General features: G+C 42.5%; 2 protein-coding genes across 3 annotated transcripts; both read left to right on the top strand.

Annotated features, from left to right (window-relative positions):
• The first annotated feature begins 579 nt into the window (after positions 1–579).
• Positions 580–5,130, top strand: tapbp.1 (TAP binding protein (tapasin), tandem duplicate 1). The gene is made up of 8 exons (XM_027286648.1): positions 580–739; positions 1,598–1,789; positions 2,130–2,378; positions 2,478–2,837; positions 2,968–3,291; positions 3,855–3,956; positions 4,123–4,151; positions 4,248–5,130. Exons 1-8 carry the CDS (start codon positions 679–681, stop codon positions 4,257–4,259), a joined length of 1,329 nt encoding a protein of 442 aa, XP_027142449.1. The 5' UTR covers positions 580–678; the 3' UTR covers positions 4,260–5,130.
• Positions 5,131–6,588: 1,458 nt separating this feature from the next.
• Positions 6,589–14,266, top strand: daxx (death-domain associated protein). 2 transcript variants are annotated; one of them, XM_019270802.2, is made up of 11 exons: positions 6,589–6,797; positions 8,692–8,943; positions 9,043–9,489; positions 9,699–9,830; positions 9,970–10,086; positions 10,321–10,552; positions 10,740–10,909; positions 11,030–11,198; positions 11,340–11,898; positions 12,056–12,191; positions 12,347–14,266. In XM_019270802.2, exons 2-11 carry the CDS (start codon positions 8,710–8,712, stop codon positions 12,404–12,406), a joined length of 2,256 nt encoding a protein of 751 aa, XP_019126347.2. In that variant the 5' UTR covers positions 6,589–6,797; positions 8,692–8,709; the 3' UTR covers positions 12,407–14,266. The 2 variants fall into 2 exon arrangements, with proteins under 2 accessions (XP_019126347.2, XP_010753379.2); XM_010755077.3 differs by having other exon boundaries at positions 6,589–6,987.
• The last annotated feature ends 445 nt before the right edge of the window (positions 14,267–14,711 follow it).

Below are 14,711 nucleotides of genomic sequence, written 5' to 3'. Positions count from 1 at the left end.
TATGCATTGTGGCTATGTGGCATTGTTGCAATCTGTCCATCAATAAACTCTGCAAATCACAGAGAGAAGAAGCTGAGCAGCCAGAGGACATCAGACGGAAAACTAGACAACTGTGTATAAAATCTGATCCAGTTTCACCAAAATCACTGAATAAAGTTATAAAGTCTAAAGGCCCGGTCACAGCCATCAGAATCACTCACAGACTGTATCAAACAGGAAACACTACACTCTAGCTGTGTCATAAGAGAGAAAGTGTTTCATTGGATGTAAAATTAGTACACGCCCGAGTACAGGATGAGTCATCAGCAACTTTTTATTGTTATCAGAAAATTACTAAAATATGATGAAGAATACATGAAATAACTTTTTGTCATTGTTGGACCAGATACTGGAGTACAGGTGACAGGTGGGAGAAACATTAATTCATGGTAACTTTAAGATTTTTTAATATTATTACTATTTGTGTAACATGTGGCACAGTATTAAAACATCTGGATAAACAGCCAGTCATATGTTTGTGATGTTGACCTAAATACGGACGTTTACTTTGAAAGGCAGCGGAAATGTGTGAAGTTGACGGACTCGTACCTGAAAGTGAAAGTACGAAGTGTTGAAGGGGGAATTCAACGATCTGAACTCCAGCACAGCAAAGACTCACAGCAGAGAGACTTTACAACCATGACGGACCTCTCCACGATATACAGACTGTCCCTGCTCGCAGCCTTCTGCTTCGTCAAAGGTAACAGAGGATTATTAATATTAATAATATCTGTCTGTCACTGTCTCATGTCAAATACACCGAGTGCTTCAGTGCAGCACGGATACGTGCGTGCGTGTGTGTGTGTGTGTGTGTGTGCGTGTGCGCGCGCGTGTGTGTGTGTTCTCGTGTAATGAAGTAACACACACTTTAATTATGTTGTTTAATGTTTAATGTTAATTCATAATTGCAACATTTTAAAAAAAGATTATTTAAGCCCCTTTGTGTATTATACATATATTATAAATAGTGGATTATTATTTTTTTTTAGAGAAATCCAAATACAGAAAAACATATTTACACTCACACAGTCTGCAACTTTAACGGCACATTTCAGGGTTTAAAATGTTGATTCATCCTGAAGCATGTACGCCGAATTTAGCACAAGATCTATTAAAGTATTAATTTTTTTAAATTAATTTCATAGACCTCTTTTATAATCAACTTTAACTTAGATTACTTTAAATTACGGCTTATTTCTAAATGGAGTTCTGCCCTGTGAGGCGTTGCGCCCTCTGGTGGCCCAGTGAAAGCGAAAGAGTAGGTCAGTGATAAAACTGAGACAGCTGAACTTCATATAACATAAATATACACAGAGAGAGAACAAAAGGGTTATTAGTTCTGAACAATGACAGAATATTTGTTAAAGTCTGACATCAGAGAGCTGGAGAGTGAAGTGAAACAGAAAGGAGCAGTCAACCACGACATTTTTGGTTTTAGTTTTATTTCTAACTGTCAGGGTTTAATTTTTGATAGGCCGTATGATCGTACTATTATGCTTTTCTTTAACCATGTTTTTTTTAGTTATTGTTGATTTATTGTTATATGTATTGTCTGAAGCCTACAGCAGCAGCTGTCCAGTGTTGGAGTGCTGGTTTGTGCAGGAGAAGGCGGGTCGAGGTGGAGGCTTAACTGCAGCTACAACCCAGGAGAAATCTCTGCTTTACATCAGAAAAGAGCCACACAGCCACAGTGCAGACACCCAGACAGCTCCATCTGACATCAGCCCTGACAGAGTCTACTTTATCACCGGTGAGTACAAACTGTCGCTGAGCAGGATGTGTAACCGCATGTTTATTTGTGTATGTATGAGAGTGTGCCCGCACTCTCTGCTGTTCACTGTGTGTGGATATGTTGCAAAATCTGTCAGATTTTAGGGCTTAAGGTTCAGCTTCATTGTCACTATACGATACAGGATTGTACAATGAGATGCAGTTGTAGCCCTCTCCACACTACATGCACAGAAAACCTATGAACAGATATTTAAATGTTTAAAACATTAAAAAACTAAATAATATTTATAATAAAGATACAGACAGAAGTATATCATGACAGTGTATGCATTTTACCCATCTGCCTCCTCTTTCCTCAGACCCGGCTGGCACTCTCTGTCACCGCTCTCTGAACCCTCCTAAAGGCTCCGTCGAGAAGCCCCACTGTGAGATCAACCCCTTCCTGCCGCAGCCCTCCAGCCTCAAATGGGTTGCTGCGCTCACAGACTCTGCTTTAAGCCCCATATATCTGCAAGCTGATTGGTTTTCAACTGCCCATCAGGGCCTCAACCAACAGCTGACCGTTTCCACTATAATGCGTGCTCCCACAGGAACCAAAGAGCAAAATGGTAACGACACAGGAGACCAGGCGAAATCTTTATGAATTAGTTTAATGATCTCAGTCTGTGGTAGTTTGGCTCTCTCATCCTCGCTGTCTGTTTCCTCAGTGATCCTCAGTGTGACCAGTAAAACGGCCTCAGTGCAGTCCAGGCTCGGGGAACCAGTGCTGCTCGACTGTGGCTTCTGGACCGACCCCTCCTCACCTCTATCTGGGTCGGGATTTGCCGTAGAGTGGCGCTACCAGTTCAGAGGCGATGGGCGATTGGTTCTGGCTTACGATGGCAAGACGGACCGCTTGGCTGATACAGAAGAGGAAGGGGCCACCCTGGACCTTGATAGTTTGCACAAGAAGGGAAACGCGTCCCTGATCCTGCAGGAAGCCAAAGTGCGTCACTCTGGGATGTATATTTGTACAGTGTATCTGCCGTATCTCGTGGCTCAGGTGGCGATGGAGCTTGAGATTGTAGGTGAGGGAAAAGGTTTTACTTTGTGTATGTGATTAAAAACAAACCCACATACTTCAATTTAATAATTTTCATTATTAACTTTCTCTTGTCTTTCCTTTTTTCTTCTTCTCTCTTTTCTCCATCTACCCAGAACCTCCATCCCTCCTCATCCACCCGTCCCCTCTTCCCCTCGCTGTTCCTGGCCAGACTTTGACCGTCCAGTGTGAAGCTTCCGGCTTTGCCCCCCTCACCCTGGAGCTGAGCTGGGAGTTTAAAGGCGCTGATGGGAAGTCCATGCCTCTAGGATCAGGCAGCGTAACTGGCCACAGGCAGGCCTGGGATGGAACCTATAGCCAGAGTACCCGGCTGGAGCTAGACACATCTACCCTGGACCTGGGCAGCGGAGGGGAGCTCACCTGTGTGGCTGTCCATCTTGGAGGCACACGACGGGCCAGCGCGAACCTCAATGTCATTGGTAATGTGAAAGAATTTTGTTGTTTTATTGTTCCCCATATTTTATTCTTCTGCCTTGAGAGAAAGTGTAGAAAAGATTTCTTCTTACAAAATAACAATAATCAAACTTGGAATCTAAAGCCACTATTTCAGTTGGAAATAAGAAGTCTATGGCACATCCGGTTTAAGAAAACATCAGCTGACAGTCACGCCTCTTTCCTTTGTCACCTACATAGTGCCACCCAGTGTGTACAAAAGAAAATAGAAAACAAATGCAAAAATAACAAAGAATTATAATAATCAACTAATGAAATAGCTCCTACAATAAGAGAGTTTATAGTGTATGTTTGAGAGCGTGAATACTTGAAATGCATACAATACATTCATATGAAAACAATGGTCATTTTGTGCTGTGGGGCAATAAAAACATATTTGATTTTCACACCTACCAACACACCTACTATGTGCAATAGCTTTGGTGGATAATTATTGAAGATTAAATTCATTATCTTCTTCAAACTTCACAAAAAAAAAAACGTTATATAAATGTGAATGAAGCTTGAATTCTGTCTTTTGTCTTTCCAGGGTTCAGTACTCCTTCCATTGAAGACTCAATGGCAATGGTTGGCGTAGCGCTTGTGCTCTATGGTCTGATCAAGTTCGTCTCTTGGTCCTTCACCGGCTCAGGTAGAAAATAATCCAGAAACAATAACCAGAAAAATGCCTTGTATAACCTCCACAATAACAACAAAAGCCTTTAACACTGTGTATGTTTAAAGAAGATACAGTAGTATAAGATATTTCAATTTCATTTCTCTGTATGACTCTTTGTCTTTTATTCCACTGCACATAGGCTCCGATGAGGCTGCTAAACAAGACAAGGTAATGTTATTTTTCTTTACATAAATGTGCTACTTGTCTGCTTCTGTTGTATGATCCAGGGTGTCAATAATAACTTTACACTTCTTCCTCTTACAGAAAGACAAGTAAAGAAGAGCAAAGTCCACGGCTGAGGAAGTGTGATACTGAACCGACACATCTCTCTGTTTTCAGCTCTTGGATAGGTGTCAGGATTAACTTTCATATTCATTCAGACAGCTATGTCTGTTTTTTTTTTTGTTTTTTTTTTAAAGCTAACAGAGTGGTACATCTTTTGGCTTTAGACTCATTGTTTTGCATTACATTGATAATTTTCTGAAAAGGTCTTCTGCTCAGTCTGTGTTGTTATATTTCTTAAATTTTCCACTTCTAAGCCATATACTTGGTACATTATGTTGGCCTCCCACTGTTCAAATTCTGTGTCTTGTCACGAACACTGGAAAAGATTCAGAAACTTGGAGCAATGTTAGAATGATAATATCTTAAATCAGCTTTAATTTGGAGACAAGAATGCTCCCTTATGTTTAGAAGCCAAGACGATTATTATCTCTGAGGGTCCAGGGACACTCCAAACCCACAAAGTGAATCCTACTTTTGTAAATACAGAACATCATATTGTTATTTTGTATGTGTGCGTGTGTGTGTTGGTCAGAATGATACCCTAACACCCTGAGCTAATGCACAATGAAACATACTTTGAAGGAAAGATTCAAACACATGAATCTACTGAAGAAAAAAAACATTTGTATAAGAATTAAAAATGATAAGTGACGTCTGCACTCTCCTGTTTATAAATGTTGGTGTCCTCTCAAACGTGCTGGTGTGCCACATTGTTTAAACATAATCTAAAAATGACGACGTGTGTGTATATATCAGCTTTCTAATGGTGTAAATGCTGTGGTGGTTTCTGTTCTATCTATCTATATAATTGGAAGTGACTTCGGTTGTAATTTTCAGAATAAAACTACACCATGAACATACAGTTTTATTTTGTAGTAGCATTTCTGAGCCATAATAGTAATTGTGAGTAATCGCAGTACAAAGTAATGAAGCAATATGTTGGTGTTTTATCCCAGCTGCATAATCATGACTGTATTTTTTTTACAGGACTATTTTAATCACATATGTTGATAAAACCACTGATGTGTTGTTAATTTTAGTTTTCATATAATATATAGAATGAATATTGTCAAGTTAAATAGCTTTGTGGGTCAGTGAGGGAATAGTAGAGCAACTAAAAAACAGGAAATAGAATTCAGCCCAACAGTTCTGTGGACGACAAGACCAGAACGGACGTTACAAGAAGCAAGAGTAGATCTAAAAATATCGGACATCAGAAGAAGAAATAAAACAGTGGACCTGGTACAGGAAAGTCATAACTACACAGATAAAAAGTATGGGGAATATGTTTACTTTTATACAGACCGGTATAACAGGAGCAACAGGTGCAGCAGTGGTGGTTCCCAGTCATAATAACAAAGTATTAAAAAGAACATCAGATAATTTAAGCGTATATGCGGTGGAGCTATGTGCAATAGTATTGGCAATAGAATGGGTGGATAGGAAGATAATCATATGTAGCGATTCAATCTCATCACTCTTGAACATTTAAAAACAGAGCAGCAAAAACACATCAGGAAATATTATATGAATTATTATAATATTATATGAAATACTGTTGAGGACATCCAGATTAGCACAGCAGGGGAGGGACACAGGGGAATGAAAAAGCAGATTAAAATGCAGAGGAAGAAGCAAAGAAAGAGGAGGTGGAAATGAAAGTAAAATGATCAAAAGCAGAAGGAAAAAGTTTAATAAGGAAGGAGATAATCAATCAATGGAAACAATATTGGAAAATCCAGGAAAGGGGGAGACATTTCTATAAACTACAAGAAGAAGAAGATATACTTTATTAATCCCGCAATGGGGGAATTCTTTTTACACTCTATTACACTCTGCATTTTAACTCAGACACACACATGCAGTACATAGACATGCAGTTGGAGAGAGATGGTGGAGTGATGGGTGGCCCCCCTGAGAAGCGCCCAGCGAGCAGTTTGGGGGGGATTGGTGCCTTGCTCAAGTTCGACTCAGCAGTGCCCAGGAGGTGAACTGGCACCTCTCTAGTTACCAGTCCACCTTCCATATTTTGGTCCACCTGGGACTTGAACCGGCCACCCTCCGGGTCCCAAGCCAAGTCCCAAAACTTACGGTAAACTGAATAACACACTCAGTATATTAGGGAAACATCCAGCTGGTCGCTGTAGCTGTGGAGGAGAATCATAAAGGGACATTTTGTTTTAACTGGGTTAATTAAAATAATTAAAAAGGGGAGTAGTGAAGAAGTCCAGCAGGGGGCGGTGTGCGCAACAACAAGGGTGCAGACTGCCGTTCAACAACAAAGAAGAAGAAGAAGAAGAAGTAAATAGCTTTCAACGGCAGTCAACGGGCGGAGGTCATCCAATGGCTGACGACGTTACTGACGGCGAACCCCACCTCGCAGCCAATCAGAGGCGCTGACGCTGACGCACTTTAGCGGGTACACTTTCGGTCTGGAAGCGGCAGCGCAGCTAAGTTAGCGAGCTTTGTTTCAGAGAACACAAACTCAAACCCATTCACACAGCGGAGTCACTTTAGATAACGAGCTATGTAAGTTTTTAGAAACGTACGCAGCATGCGGGGTTTCACGCGGGGTTTCATGCGGGTCTTTCTGCGGGTTTTCTTACTTACTAATCACAAAGCTAACTAGCCACCGAGTGCTAACTGACATCCTGACGATGCGTCTCCGTGGATCGGTGTCCTCCTCTGTCCACACGGCACACAGCTCCTAAAACAAGAGGTCGGTATGTGTGGACATGTCCCTCTGTCTGTCTGTCTGTCTGTCTGTCTGTCTGTCTGTCTGTCCCTCTGTCTGTCCCTCTGTCTGTCTCTCTGTCTGTCTGTCTGTCCCTCTGTCCCTCTGTCTGTCCCTCTGTCTGTCCCTCTGTCTGTCTGTCTGTCTGTCTGTCTGTCTCTGTGTTATTTAATCTGCATTAACGTGCTGCTGTCACGTAGCTTCACCTCACTGCTCTCACTTAAAGTCTCCGCGTGTTGCTGATCCACTCTTTGTGTCAAACCAGAGACACACACAGAGACAGAGACACACAGAGAGACAGAGACACACAGAGAGACAGAGACAGAGACACACAGAGACAGAGACACACAGAGAGAGACACACACAGAGAGAGACACACACAGAGAGACACAGAGAGAGAGACACACAAAGAGACACAGACACAGAGAGACACAGACAGAGACACAGAGACACGCACAGAGAGACACAGAGAGAGAGACACAGAGAGAGAGACACAGAGAGAGACACACAAAGAGACACAGACACAGAGAGACACAGAGACGCACACAGAGACACGCACAGAGAGACACACAGAGAGACACAGACACACAGAGAGACAGAGAGAGACACACAGAGAGAGACACAGACACAGAGAGACAGAGATAGACACACAGAGAGACACAGAGACAGAAAAACAGAGAGACACAGAGAGAGAGACACAGACAGAGAGAGACACACAGACAGAGACACAGACAGAGAGAGACACAGACAGAGACACAGAGACAGAAAAACAGAGAGACACAGAGAGAGAGACACACAAAGAGACACAGAGACAGAGAGACACAGACAGAGAGAGACAGAGAGAGACACACAGAGAGACACAGAGACAGAAAAACAGAGAGACACAGAGAGAGAGACACACAAAGAGACACAGACACAGACAGAGAGACACAGCTCCTGTTAAACAGCTCCTGCATGTGCAACCATAAATAAATAAATGATCAAACTGCTTTCTCCACAAATCCATGATCGAGCTTTAAAATATTAGAAAGTCGCAATAAATGTGTTTGTTTTTTTTCAGTGTTAAACACCAAATGTTCAGTTAACTTTCATTTAAGACAGAAGTTTAGATTAAATTTACTTTATTCATCCAAACCACGGAGGAGTTTACGTGTTACAGCAGCAGAGGAAAGTGAAGCAAACACTACAGAGTTAGAAAAAAACACAATAAAAATATCTCTAACCGACAATAAACACCTTCAGAAACAGGTACTGAGGGTAAACGTGGCCTGATATATAAAAAGAGTATTGTAATGTAAAGTGAGCACAGTGTAATTTAAATAAATATAAATATAGTGAAGTCTTCACCTCTGAGAAACTCAAACTCGACGATGTTACGGCGCTTTGGCTCGGAAAGTGTCCGGTCAGCGTTTGTAACATTGCTGACTCATTCTCCTCGTCACACAGCGGACTATAAAGATAAAAATAAAAATATTTTACGTCTTAAGAACACGTTGTTATTGTGTCACTACCAAAATCTGAGGCACCGTATTGATGTTGATGGTCACATTTTTATTTCCCATCACTCAGACCTTAATAATATTCTAACTTCTCATGTTACAGCTTTCGTGACTGACATCAAGCGTTCAACTTCCTACTTGATACTGTGCCTGATCAATGTTCTCCCTGTTTGTGTTTTCCGAAAAGCAGAAATAATCAACGTTTGGGATGGCGGTGGCTCCCGCCGTGATGGCAGATAAGATCATAGTCCTGGATGACGATGAAGAGGAGAGCCCTCAGCCCTCCTGCTCTGCCTCTACCTCGTCCGCTCAGGATCAGAAAAATGTGTCGCCACTCAAAGCTCAGCAGCCCGTCACGACCCACATCACTGAGTCACCTTTCGCCTCAGCCAAGAAGAAGGCACATGTTCTGCAGGCGGAGAATGAGAAGCTGTTCGCTGAGGTGAGCGTGCGTAACGTTTTTTTTGTTGTTGTTGACAATACAGTGAACTGGAAACCTGAATCGTGTCTTGTTGCTGTGTTCTCGTCTCCGTCCTCCCAGTTTGTGCAGCACTGCTCAGCTTTCACGCAGGACTGCCCCGAGGTTCTGACCTTTCTCCAAACCAAGCATTCTAAGGCCTGCCCCGACTATCTGTCATCTGTGGAGTTCAGGAACACCTTGGGACGATGTTTGACTCGCACCCAGACAAACCGCTCCAAAACCTTTGTCTACATCAACGAGCTGTGCACTGTACTCAAGCAACATGCAGCCAAGAAGAGGCAGACCCTCACCAAGGTTGAGCCTGGGCCTTGTACCTCAACATCAGGTTCTCTCCAGTCTACCTCTTTTATGCCCAAAAGTGAAGACAAGACTGATGCTGAGGAGGAAGGGGTGAAACAGGCAGCGGAGGATAAACCTTCCACCTCAGAGCAGCGGCAGGGCGGGGAGGGCGATAAAAAGGAGGAACAGGAAGCAGAGAAAAAGGCAAAGAGAGCATCCAGGAAACAGGTCAGTGTTTTATTGTTTGGTAATTCTCAAAAGTTGCTTCAGGACATTAATGAGGTCAATTAATGGATGTTACATGTCACGTTCTGATGTTTTCTTTCTTTCTTAACATACAAAATAAATGAACCATCGTTATATACCGAAAGCTTTGATCGGAGGTCAGTGTAGGCAAACACACCTTACCCTTTCTGTCTGTTCTCCTCTTCTTTCAGATAGCGTACCTGGAGAACCTTCTGAAGGTGTACAACGAAGAGATCCAGCGCCTGCAGCAGGCCGAGCTGAGTTTAGATGAACTGGAAAAAGAGGAATCTTTATACATCCAGGAGCACAAGCTGAAACGCAAGGTCAGTCTGGAGTCTGGAGCAGCTTGTGGCTGCGCTGGTTCTGAATAGTGCGTAACAAGCTGTAACAAGAACCTTTACACCAGGTTGTGTGGCATCTAGTCACACCGCGTCCTTCTCTTCTCTTCTTTGTCTCTTCCAGATGATGAAGATTTATGAAAAACTGTGTGAACTCAAGAGCTGCAACACACTAACGGGCCGAGTCATCGAGCAGAGGATCCAGTACAAGAGCACTCGTTACCCTGAGATCAACAAAAAGGTGAACGGGTAGTTTTCTGATTTGAAGTTGAGTAAAACGTTTGATTTTAGTTATGATATGTCAGCTATACTTAGATTTAAATATAGCAGATATGAATATTACACACTCAAATCAGGGGCTTGGGTCAAAAATACTTCTAGATATGACCTATTTTTGTTCGATGTTACTATATACAGTATGTATGTGGGTGACTTTGATTTGCTCCTGATCCCATAATCTTTTTCCTCCTGTCAGATTGAGCGGTTCATCAACAGTCCTGAGGCACAGAGGAACCCTCCGGATTACCAAGACATCCACCAGCTGGTGCTGCGTGCCAACGAGCGCCACAACTTGTGCCTGAGCAGAAAACAGCTGAAGGAGATCGCCCAGGAGGCTTTCAGAGAGACCGGGGGACGCTTGCAGGAGAGACGTCACCTGGACCTGGTGTACAACTTCGGCTCGCACCTTACTGACTCCTACAAGCCTGGTAAGACTTCAGCCAAGGCTTAAAATGATTCTGTGTCCTGACTAGAATGAAAGCAAACATATAATAAATACATACACCACAAAAGGAACCTTTATTTTCTGCTTTAGTCAAACCTTTCAGCATTTAATATTGACATTTATTTTGGACTGTAAAAATAACATTTTCTTTCCCTCACCGCCCTCTGAAGCGACAGACCCAGCTCTGTTGGACCCCGCGCTACTGCGGAAGCTTCGATCTAACAGAGAAGTGGCTATGTCCCGTCTGGAGGACGTCATCACAAAGTACGCCGTAAAACAGGACGACTCAGAGGAGCAGGAGAGGACCAAACGACTGAAGAAAGACCGCAAGGAAAAAGAGGTATGAGAGCATGTGGGGAAGCAGGAAAATCACCAGGGACAGCTCTGTTTCTCATTTTTCACATTTTGTTCCTCTTTCCTCATGACCTGATCCCGTCTGATGCTCACATCTTATTTTCAGGGCCACAAATCAGAAAGGGAGGAAGAAGAAAATGAAGGGGTGAATGGAGAGGCAGAGGAGGAGGAGGAAGAAGAAGAGGTGGAGGAGGATGACGACGACGAAGAAGATGAATCATCAGACCCAGACATCGAGGAAGAGATCCAGGCCAGCACTCAGCAGGATGGACCAGGTTAGAGATAAAATGGTTAAATCCAACATTACCTGTAAAACCCAGTGACAAGTATTGCAGAAGTCAAACATCGCAGGTCAGTGACGCAGATGAGGAGAAAAGATTTCATTGCATTTGTTTTTTTGTTTTGTGTCTTTATAGACGATGGCGACAATGAAGACGACAGTAATGAGGCGGAACAAGCGGCTGATGGTACCAACAAGGAAGATCAGGCAGACGAGGTGTCGGGAAGCGTTTCTGCAGGGGAAGAGCAAAGCATGAAAGATGAGGACGACGAGCCAACAAGTGGACTCAGTCCTCTTTCTGATGAAAGCAAGTCTCAAACGTCTCCGCAGTCTGACGTCCCCTCCCCGAGACACAGCCCCAGCCAATCAGAGCCAAAGCAGTCTGATGACCAGACGCCGCTGTCCAATGGTAAACTCACAGGACTAGAGGAGCCTGTGGATTCTTCCAATCAAATCTCAGTCGTGCTGGTAAGCACCAGCAAAGCCACTAAAGACCCTGCAGACGTGTCTGTAGCAGCCAATGGGGTGTCTGTGCCCCTCTCACCGGTGATCATAGTAGAAAGATGTAAAACGCAGACGAGCAACGGCACGTCACCGCCTCCCAGCCCCAGAACTACGAGGAGCCATAAGAGGAAGAGGGAGGAGATTACTTCAGGGAACCCCCGAAATACAAAGCACACGATCATCCATGACAGGTACCGTGAGGCTCAGCAAATCAATCTGTCTAATGCGGTCACTGAGTCCCATGTTTGAGCTCGCACAGTGTCATTGATTGAACATCTCACCGTCATGTTTTTCCCTCTCTTCTTTTCGTTCTCCTGTCTCTTCATCCATCCATCGTTCCCTCCTCAGCGACGCAGATATTCCTCTGGACATGGGTGTTTTTAACTGCAGTCCTCCGCAGCAAGCCGAGTCAACCCGAGCGGACACTCCAACCCAGGAAATTGTGAGCAGCTCACAGCTGACGCCGCCTCCCAAGAAAAACAAGGTGGGGGTCACATGACCGAACATGAGCCACAGTAATGACAATTAAAAGCTGTTAATGTTATGGCGAGGATATATTTTTATATTTTTCTTTTCAATCCACCTGTTTAACATTTAAATGAAGTGAGATTCAGATTTCCCCTTTCGTTGTGTTTCCAGGTCAACGTGGCGACTCAGTGTGACCCCGACGAGATCATCGTCCTGTCAGACTCAGAATGACCTTTCACCTTTTGACTTACTGAGCTGCAAGATTCTTCCACACGACACCTGTATTCTGGGACAGACTTTCTTTCTAAGGCTTTCCTGCACCTGCGAAAAGGAGAAAAAGAAAATCTTTTTATTATTTTTTTCATGGTGAAATTGCTGAAATACGTTTTTACCAAAACCTACAGCAGGAACACAGGGAAAACTATGAACTTAGTACCTCATGTCACTCGATTACATTACCACACGAACGCAAAGACGACAAAGTGTTTTTGTAAAGGACTTAAATAAAATAATTGTATAATAACATTTGAAAGAAAGCTGCTTATACAGGACGTTTCTCTTTGTAATATCAAGGTTTTGGGAGCCGCCGTCTCTGAGGAGAAACATGGCTGCAGTAAAGATCCGAATCTTTGTGATCCAAGCGGCCAAACTACTGTTGCCGTGTTTCCTGCCTTTTAGTGCTACACGATAAGGTCCAGTTGGTCGTAGCACCGAAATAAGTTTTTTGCTGAAAACACTTCCCTTGGAATGATTGTCACTTGACCTGAACTCTTGTCAGTGTGGTTTAGAAACCAGTGCCTGAAAACATGAAGCGTGCCGTCAGACGCGACGCCCGGACGGGGAGGTTTGTTTTCATACTTCAACTGGCGAGCGACACCGGTTTGTTTACATTTTTATATTTCAATCTTTTTTCATAAAGGACAGGGAAGTGGTGCTCTGTACTGTAGACAGCATTCTTTTATTTGCTCTTGCTATTTATGCATTGAATTATGAGGTGTCGTTTAGACACAAATGCTTGATGGACAAACCTGGCAATACTCTGAGTTTTTCTTATTGTCAACAAATCCCATGAAAAGGCCAAAGAACATATCACCCACCTGCTGCTGAGATACTCACTGGAGCACCCAGCTGAAAATAGTCCCATACAAATACACCATTACTCCTTTTTGAGTAACTAAAACCTACAATATCCAGCTGTTTTTAGGAAATGACTAAAGGTGAGATATATATTTATAAGTTAGCTTCAGTCTGAGGGCAGGTAAAGACGTGGTATATGGTGTGTTTTGGACTTTGCACAGGCTTTGTTGATGATAATAATATTAATAATAATGATGGTAATGCCAGCCTCATCCTTTAAGTAGCTGTAGAACAGAAGCAAAGGCAGGTAAGTTAAGAACAGAGTTGACTCTCACCATGACAATGAAAACTTGTAGGTGTATTTCTGCCCGGCCCTGAAACTGCAGATACATTCATTCACCTGGTCGTCATTGTTTAGGCCCAGCCTTAATTAAACACAATGCATTAATATTTGCCTAAATCCAAACAAGGGGAAGGGAAATCTAGTTTTATTCTGACACTGGTAATTATTCTCTTTCATACAAATTCTCATTATCTAAGTTCTTAGTTTTTATTTTACATTTCTGTTCCCGCCTGTCGACGTTGGCGATTCGGATACATTAAAATTTAAATTTTCTACATCCCTGCTGAATTTAGAATAAAGTTTTTTTTCTCTAGTTGTATGTATGTTGGAGGTGTTCCACTTCAGATCTCCAGCATTCGGTGAATGAGTTTGTTGTTGTCGTTTCTGCGGCTTTTCTATTCAGAGCACTGATGTTTGCAGTAAACTTCAGTTTTATTGTTGTTTTTTTATAATTCTTATTCCAAACCTTGTTTATGTTTTTTCCCCCTCCCAAATTGAATTTTTAAATCAAATTTAACAACACGGGTGAAAATATATTTTGGGGTGAATAACCTTTTTTCAAAGTTACTATGTAGACCAGGAATGTAGTCATCGTAGCTACGATCTTCCAGGCCTCGTTTGTGCAGAGGAGGGATCCATCGTTCACTGTGAACCTTTTCTTTTTCATTTTTGATAATAAAATAAATGGTATTTTTTTTAAATATACAACCTGCTTGTTGTTTTGACTGTATGGAAGCAGAATGACTGTGTAAATTCTTTATTCCTTTTATTATTTTAGTTCCAGGTAATGAGGCATACAGACTGAAAACGGTTCTGTTGTCTGCAGAAACGTTGAGTCAGGAGACTGGAAAAGTTTGAACGTGCAGCCACAGCTGTATTCTCTCTGAATATTGAGGCCTTGCAGCTGCACAATCACCTGTTTAGGAATCAATCAGTCAATCAATCAATCAAACACAAAAACAGTCCAAGATTTATTCGTATATTTTGAAACTTGAACAGAGATTATGACAGATGTTATTTGCACCAAATAATTTATTAATCTGTTATTTTTGATACAGGGCGGAGGTGAATATTGACGTACTGCAGTTCATTACATTATTAGTACTACTCAGGATT

Source organism: Larimichthys crocea, chromosome XIII, assembly GCF_000972845.2.
Source record: "Larimichthys crocea isolate SSNF chromosome XIII, L_crocea_2.0, whole genome shotgun sequence".
NCBI classification, from domain to species: Eukaryota; Metazoa; Chordata; class Actinopteri; family Sciaenidae; genus Larimichthys; species Larimichthys crocea.
This window is presented reverse-complemented; position numbering and strand designations above follow the sequence as displayed.

Bases quoted from the DNA above. Each gene is read 5' to 3' on its own strand.
- tapbp.1 (XM_027286648.1), top strand. From the start codon at position 679: ATGACGGACCTCTCCACGATATACAGACTGTCCCTGCTCGCAGCCTTC. The intron at 2,838-2,967 runs GTGAGGGAAAAG...CCATCTACCCAG, and splicing joins GATGGAGCTTGAGATTGTAG to AACCTCCATCCCTCCTCATC. The intron at 3,957-4,122 runs GTAGAAAATAAT...CACTGCACATAG, and splicing joins TTGGTCCTTCACCGGCTCAG to GCTCCGATGAGGCTGCTAAA.
- daxx (XM_019270802.2), top strand. From the start codon at position 8,710: ATGGCGGTGGCTCCCGCCGTGATGGCAGATAAGATCATAGTCCTGGAT. The intron at 9,490-9,698 runs GTCAGTGTTTTA...CTCTTCTTTCAG, and splicing joins AGAGAGCATCCAGGAAACAG to ATAGCGTACCTGGAGAACCT. The intron at 12,192-12,346 runs GTGGGGGTCACA...TTGTGTTTCCAG, and splicing joins CGCCTCCCAAGAAAAACAAG to GTCAACGTGGCGACTCAGTG.